Source organism: Triticum urartu, chromosome 6 (genome assembly GCF_003073215.2).
Source record: "Triticum urartu cultivar G1812 chromosome 6, Tu2.1, whole genome shotgun sequence".
In the NCBI taxonomy this organism is placed as follows: domain Eukaryota; kingdom Viridiplantae; phylum Streptophyta; class Magnoliopsida; order Poales; family Poaceae; genus Triticum; species Triticum urartu.
This window is the reverse complement of record NC_053027.1, coordinates 263998746-264006541: the sequence shown is the minus strand read 5'-3', so window position 1 is coordinate 264006541 and position 7796 is coordinate 263998746. Positions and strand designations below refer to the sequence as shown.

Below are 7796 nucleotides of genomic sequence, written 5' to 3'. Positions count from 1 at the left end.
GTGGGGAGCGGCGGCGGTGGCGGTGGTGGGGAGCGGCGGTGCGCGCGAGGAGGCGCTGCGCGGCGGCGACGCGAAGACGCAGCGACGGCGACGGGACACAGCAGCGCAGCGTCACAGGATGCTGCGGCGCGATGCAGCGGCTGTAGCGGGCCGGGATGAAAAACAGAGCGGCACGAGAGCGGTGGGCTAGCGAAGTGCGGGCGCGGCTGGCAACTGGCTAGCAAAGCTAGCTAGCTAGCCAGGCGGTCAACGCGGTCCTGATGGCTAGCGAAGCAAGCTAGTTAGCCAGGCAGCCAGCAGCGGGACGAGGCGCGTGCGTGGGAGGGCGGAAGCGAGGTATAACGGTGGCGGCGCGTGGAGGCAGGAGGTGGATGGGCGCAGCGGCGGCAGGTGCGGAGGTGGGGTGTGGCGGCGGCGGCCTGTCGAGGCGCGGCGGCGGCGACTACCTAGGGTTAGACCGAAAATGATGATACTATGTAGACAGATGATTTGCAATACTATGTATTGATTGAGGTGTTGATACACGCATATATAATACAAGGGTAGGTCTCTACCTCAACTATACAAGACTAGAAGGTGGGCCACAACTCTAATATACGTGCAGTACAAAATACATACTCAACATCTTGCAATAAAACTCGAAACATATTTTCACCCTGCTTTATATATAAAGCAACCGCACAAGAGTATACGGCCAAAGGATTCAAAGTGATAGAGAACCCTCAAACAACGCCCATCCCAAGAAACAGGATCACACATGTATTTATGCGATCTACAAAGGATACATGAAGAACTGATAACACCGCCACCCTACGCCCTACAGCACCTACGCTCCACAACAAAGCCCCAAGAGAGAACACGGCGCGAGGCGCCGTTACTGTCGAGTCCAAGATGGACAAAGATTATCACCCGAAACACGGAGAGGAGCTCCAAAATGACGTCTTCATAAAGAGAATGACGCCCACAGGCGTTGCTGTGCCACCGCGAGGTCTTGCGGGTAAGAGCAACGAGATTAGGTCCCCAGGTCCAGATCGGGGCGCCGCCGCTACCAGAGACAGAGCCCGCCCGAGTCACCCGCCGCCATAGCTCTTGCGGCCCACACGGCCAAGATACACAGACACCGCCACCGCCATAGTGCCCGCCTGAAGACTAATCATGTAGACCACCTCACAGGGACGCCGTCCCCCGGCATCCAAACCTTGAGACCTTGCCAACCGCATGCTTTGCAGAGCACAAACCATGGGAGGAAAAGCCCGACATCACCCACCGAGTCAGGATTGGCCCCACCAGCGTAGGAGCGCCCACGCCTACAACCCTGCCAGTCCCGTTGTGCTGGGGGCATAACCTAGTGACTACCGACGGCCGTCGTGGAGAACCAGCTTAGACGACGCCAAGTCCATGGTTTGACGCACTGATCCTCCTGCCAGCATCATGAAGTCCCACCAACCACAGCGACGGACCTGCACCGACGCCGAAACGTGAGGATGCCTCCCCCCCACCATCCTTAGCTTGAGCGCACTACAAGAAATATGTCAACTTATGACCTTCTGTCAGTGACCCTCGAAGAATTGGTCATAAATTTATGACCATTTTAGACCAATTGGTCAAAAGCTGTTAAGGGGGCTCCAAACCCTAAACCACTGCGACCATTTTGGTCACAAAGGTCGTAATTTCCTTACACGAAATGGTCACAAAGCAAATAGTGCTAGTCCGCTGCCTTATTTCTAGTTGTTAATGACCAATATAGATGGTCATAGCCTTGTAGATTGTGGTGGGTTGTGATGACTAGGCGCCATCTCATCAGTTTTGCCTATGTGTCATGTCCATGTGGCAGTTTTTGCCCTAGGTTGTGAAGCAACCTATATTTCTATCATTCCCAAAAATCCCAAAAAAATCTCATAAATTCTTTGGGGCATATCTTCATCAAATATGTAAAAATCCTTCCTTGCCTAGTTCAAAACTAATTCAACAATATTCATTTTCCTATTCTGTTCACAACAGCACTTTATGAAGGAAGTGCTATTTTTATATTCTTGATTGCCCTCGGAATTTTTGGGCACTCTTTCCTATCCAAATCATTACCGCATGACAAAATTCAGCTCCATTTGCCTAGCAAATCTTCCTCGGCAAATTTCCAAAGTTTTTGTCCACCTAGAAGCATTGTGAAGGAAGTACCTTTTTTATATCTCTAAATGACATGAAATTTATACAGTTCCTTCATATGCCCAAATTATCACCCTCCTCCAAATTGTAGCTCAGTCAAATCATCTATGTGAGCCCAGGTTCAATTTATATTTTATGGCCAAATTGGCACATTGCAAAGCAAGTGTTATATAGACCCCTCCTATTACCCTCAAACTTTTTGGACACTCTTCCATACCCAAATCATTGCCACATGATAATATTCAGCTCAATTTTCCTAGTAAATCTTTCTCAGGAAATTTCCAAAGTTTCTACCTCGAGAGAAGCTTTGTGAAGTAAGTACTAGCTAGGCTTACCCAAATGATCTGAAAATTTACCAGCGCATGACCATACCTATGTAACTTACCTACACCAATTTTTAGCTTATTTCATTCATCCAATCTCTCTCACTAGTTTTCCCAAGTTTTTGTCCATAGAAGAGCATTGTGAAGGAAGTACTACTTTGGCATGTCAAAATGATATTAATTTTCTACAATGCTTTCCTATGCCCAAATAACCATCCTCCACCAAATTTCAGCTCAATCCATTCATTATTTTGAGCCCAGCTTCAACATTCATATTTTTGTCCAGTGTGGTACTTTGCAAAGAAAGTACCACCTAGGCTCCTCCTTTTGAGGTGAAAATTTGTGAATACATTCACCTTAGTAGATGATCATCCTCGGCCAAAACTCACACCCATTGGCCATGTGCATTTCTCGTACCGCAAATCAAACACTTGGATGCTTATTCATGTTTGAGCATCGATCGGTCTCCTCGTGAGAATCTTATGTTGTGATTTTCTTCCTAGCACCTACCTGGGGAGTGCCCAACCCACTAGACATGACTAGGCCGCACATAACACATGGCAACACCACGGTCACGCGGTGACCACGCGGCGGGCATGCGAGCTTACGGGCTCTAGAGTTGGGGCCCTCGGCCACCGTCCAAACCTCGATGTCTCGCCATCAAACCATGTATTTCTGATTAAATAGATACTTATTTACCTAGAAATGATTTTTGGAAAAAATAAAGAGCAAACTATGAGGCAGCTGCAGTTCAAATTTGACCCGCTTCCAACTGAATCAACGGGAATTTGTCTTTTTCACCAGAGGTGGATCAAAAATTTTGACACCCAACCATTTTGTCAATTGTGTATTAAATATGGCCTAGTATTTTATAAAATTGATTAGGTCCAATTTTGCAACAAATAAATGGTAGGTCCTTCACAAAAAAAACTCATTTCAGGCACTCAGAAAATGGAAAATGGTTTTTTCGTCCAAAGAAAATGAAAACTTCCTTAGGCAACATTGTTTGCCATTCCAATATGCACCCTTGTGCACAATATGAGATCATTTGAACAAACTATGCCATGAATGTGGCCATAAGATTGATCATTTGGCTTGAAAGCCATGAATCTTCACACTTGATAGCTCATTTCTGAGAACACTTTTTTAAAATAATTACCGTATTACAAGTTTATTATTTTTCCTGGAAACTTGGTCACATATAATGACACAATGCGAAGGTTTTCCAATTTTTTTATTTTTTTTGAATTTTTTATGCCCGTTTCAAAATGCGGTCAAAACGGCGGGCTTGACCGTTCCTAGCCAGTGGTTGAATCTTGGAAAACTTTTGATGTTTCTCTGATTAAATAGATACTTATGTACCTAGAAATGATTTTTGAAAAAAATAAATAGCAAACTATGAGGCAGCTGCAGTTCAAATTTGACCCGCTTCCAACTGAATCGGCGGGAATTTATCTTTTTCACCAGAGGTGGATCAAAACTTTTGGCACCCAACCATTTTGTCAATTGTGCATTAAATATGTCCTAATATTTTGTAAAAATGATTTGGTACAATTTTGCAACAAATATATGGTAGGTCCTTCACAAAAAACCTCATTTCGGGCACTCGAAAAATGGAAAATGAATTTTCCGTGCAAAGAAAATGAAAACTCCCTTTGGCAACATTGTTTGGAATTCCAAGATGCACCCTTGTGCACAATATGAGATCATTTGAACAAACTATGCCATGAATGTGACCATGAGATTGAGCGTTTGGGTTGAAATCCATGAATCTTCACACATGATAGCTCATTTATGAGAACACTTTTCTAAAATAATTACCGTATTACAAGTTTATTATTTTTCCTGGTAACTTGGTCACATATAATGACGCAATGCGAAGGTTTTCCAATTTTTTGATTTTTTTTGAATTTTTTATGCCCGTTTCAAAATGCGGTCAAAACGGCGGGCTTGGCCGTTCCTAGCTAGTGGTTGAATCTTGGAAAACTTTTGATGTTTCTCTGACTAAATAGATACTTATTTACCTAGAAATGATTTTTGGAAAAAATAAAGAGCAAACTATGAGGCAGCTACAGTTCAAATTTGACCCGCTTCCAACTAAATCAACGAGAATTTGTCTTTTTCACTAGAGGTGGATCAAAAATTTTGGCACCCGACCATTTTGTCAATTGTGCATTAAATATGTCCTAATATTTTATAAAAATGATTTGGTACAATTTTGCAACAAATATATGGTAGGCCCTTCACAAAAAAACCTCATTTCGGGCACTCAAAAAATGGAAAATGAATTTTCCATGCAAAGAAAATGAAAACTCCCTTTGGAAACATTGTTTGGAATTCCAAGATGCACCCTTGTGCACAATATGAGATCATTTGAACAAACTATGCCATGAATGTGACCATGGGATTGAGCGTTTGGGTTGAAATCCATGAATCTTCACACATGATAGCTCATTTATGAGAACATTTTTCTAAAATAATTACCGTATTACAAGTTTATTATTTTTCCTGGTAACTTGGTCACATATAATGACGCAATGCGAAGGTTTTCCAATTTTTTGAATTTTTTTGAATTTTTTATGCCCGTTTCAAAATGCGGTCAAAACGGCGGGCTTGACCGTTCCTAGCTAGTGGTTGAATCTTGAATTTTTTTTGATGTTTCTTTGATTAAATATATACTTATGTACCTAGAAATGATTTTTGGAAAAAATAAAGAGCAAACTACGAGGCAGCTACAGTTCAAATTTGACCCGCTTCCAACTGAATCAGCGGGAATTTGTCTTTTTCACCAGAGGTGGATCAAAACTTTTGACACCCAACCATTTGGTCAATTATGCATTAAACATGGCCTAGTATTTTAGAAAATTGATTTGGTCCAATTTTGCAACAAATATATGGTAGGTCCTTCACAAAAAAACTCATTTTGGGCACTCGAAAAATAGAAAATTTATTTTTGTGTGCAATGCAAATGAAGACCACAAAATAATCATTGTTTGAAATCCTAAGATACACATATGTGCACAATATTGGATCATTTAAACATACAACATGAGGCTAATATGTTGAGTGTTTACCCGAAATAAGAGGGTAAAAAATATAAATGAAACAAAAGAGAAAAAGCACAATTACATATGCTAGATTCTGATTGGTGGAACCATCTATCACATGGATTGATGACATGGCAGACATCCATCCTTCCATTGCTAGCAATCCAACCGTCTATCCATCTGAAGAAACCCACCGTCCCACCGCACCAAACCCTACCTCACTCACCTCTCCTCCCTTCCACCCGCCCGCCGCCTCCCTCTCTCTCTCCCCGATCCAGATCGACGCCGCCTCCCTCTCTCTCTCCCCGATCCAGATCGATGCTGCCTCCCTCTCTCTCACTTCCCATCGCCGGCGGCGGCGCCCTCCTTCCCTCGCCCTCTCCTCCTCCACTCTCTGCCCGCGCAGCGAACCCTAGCGCTCTCACCCTCTCAGCCCCGCACACCACTCCTCCTTCTGGATCTCGACGCGCCGCCGCCCCCAACCCCACTCCCTCCCTCTGGATCTCGACGCGCCGCCGCCCCCACCCCACTGCTCAGATCTCAGTCATCTGACATCTGCTCCCGTCCTGTCCTCTTCCCCCGAAGCAGCAACGTCGCTCCTCTCCGCCCGGATCGCGTTGGTCGCCGCCGCCGTCGCCGCCGACTCCAAGATCGACAACCTCTGTGACGCCGTCGCCAAGCTCGGCGAGATCAGGTGCCCCGCCCGACCCATCCCCTCCGCCGGATCTAGCGGCTAGTAGTCGCCGATTCCGCTTCTGCTCAACTGTTTTTCCTGCTCTGTTTTGTCGGTGACGACGCAGCGAGAACGAGAAGGCCGGGTTCATCAGCCTCGTCTCGCGCTACCTCAGGTAATAATGCGAATCTGCCCCGCCTCCATGGTTACGCTGACGATTTGCTAATGGGTGGTTTCTGACGGCTGTGCTGGGTGGTGTGTCTGCAGCGGCGAGGCGGAGCAGATCGAGTGGAGCAAGATCCAGACCCCCACCGATGAGGTGGTGGTGCCCTACGACACCCTCGCGCCCCCTCCCGAAGGATCGTTTGTGTGAACGCTGAGCGCTGGATCGTGTGTGTGCTGCAGATCTCGACGCCATGAAGGCCCTGCTCGACAAGCTCGTGGTGCTCAAGCTCAACGGAGGCCTCGGCACCACCATGGGCTGCACCGGCACCAAGTGAGCACCCCACCCCACCCATCCTCTTCACTGCTCCAGATCAATTGATTCACCTTGCATATGTGTGGATCGTGCTACTTTCAGTTAGATTCGTCCCGACACTGTAGTCTCGCAGCTTGCATATGTGTGGATGGAGCTTGCATATTCTGGTTTCTTCGTGCGATCCTGCTGCTTATGATGGTCTCTGCCTGGTTATTAGAGGTTTTTTTCTGCTAGTACTTCTTGTAAGGCAATATAATTGGTTGTTTTGTGCTGCTGGCCTAATTAAACATGATCAGTATGTATACTTCTTTGAGATAGACATTTCATGCATGTTTATGAGGTATGAATTCTACAGATGTCACAAAATATTGGTGGCAAAGTGTCTTCTTATCTTTATATTTTCTTAGCTAAAATCTTAGAGTAACAATAACAATACTTGACAAGTAAACATTAGCATCTTAAATGATCATCTTAAATGATTAGGTAAAATGATGTAGGAGTAGTAGAAACTTCATGGTTGATCCTGATTGCTGAACATGGGAGATGCATCTTCTTTTGCATATCAATTACATAGTAGTACTATGTAATGCTTGCCGATGTGGTACATTCAATACTGGCAGCACTGGCCATTAATTACACTTGCCATTATTAAGTAGACAGAGATCGATGCATGGTACTTACAAAGGTAGTCTGATTAAAAAATCGGTCGTGCTCACGATCAGTATATATGCACTTGCTCGGTTCATTGTTAGCAGTTCTGCTACACAAACTGATTGACATTGCACAATAAAATGTAGCATATTTGCAGCCCACTAGCATAAATTAATTATGCTGGTAACTTGGTGAAGGAACAAGTATAGGCATATGATTAAGTACAACGAATCGAATGATTGTCATCATCATCTGATCTGAATGCTAATAAACTGCTTTCATTTCATCTCTGCAGCTTGTGTTCTCTTCATCAACCACTGTCTACGAGTGGCCCGAGGAAGTGCCCTGCACCGAGGAGTTCCCACTCTCCGCGACCAACCCTTACAGCCGAACAAAGGTACCACCCAAAGCCAGTAGTAGCGCTTGTTTTATGTCGCCTGTCAATGATATTTCTCTTGCGT

General features: G+C 44.9%; 1 protein-coding gene across 1 annotated transcript; it reads left to right on the top strand.

Moving 5' to 3' along the window:
- Positions 1-371: 371 nt before the first annotated feature.
- Positions 372-6761, top strand: LOC125516734 (UTP--glucose-1-phosphate uridylyltransferase-like). Its single transcript, XM_048682062.1, has 5 exons — positions 372-451; positions 5967-6227; positions 6334-6381; positions 6474-6565; positions 6612-6761. The coding sequence occupies exons 1-5, from the start codon at positions 372-374 to the stop codon at positions 6704-6706; spliced, it is 576 nt and encodes a 191-aa protein (XP_048538019.1). The 3' UTR covers positions 6707-6761.
- Positions 6762-7796: the final 1035 nt, after the last annotated feature.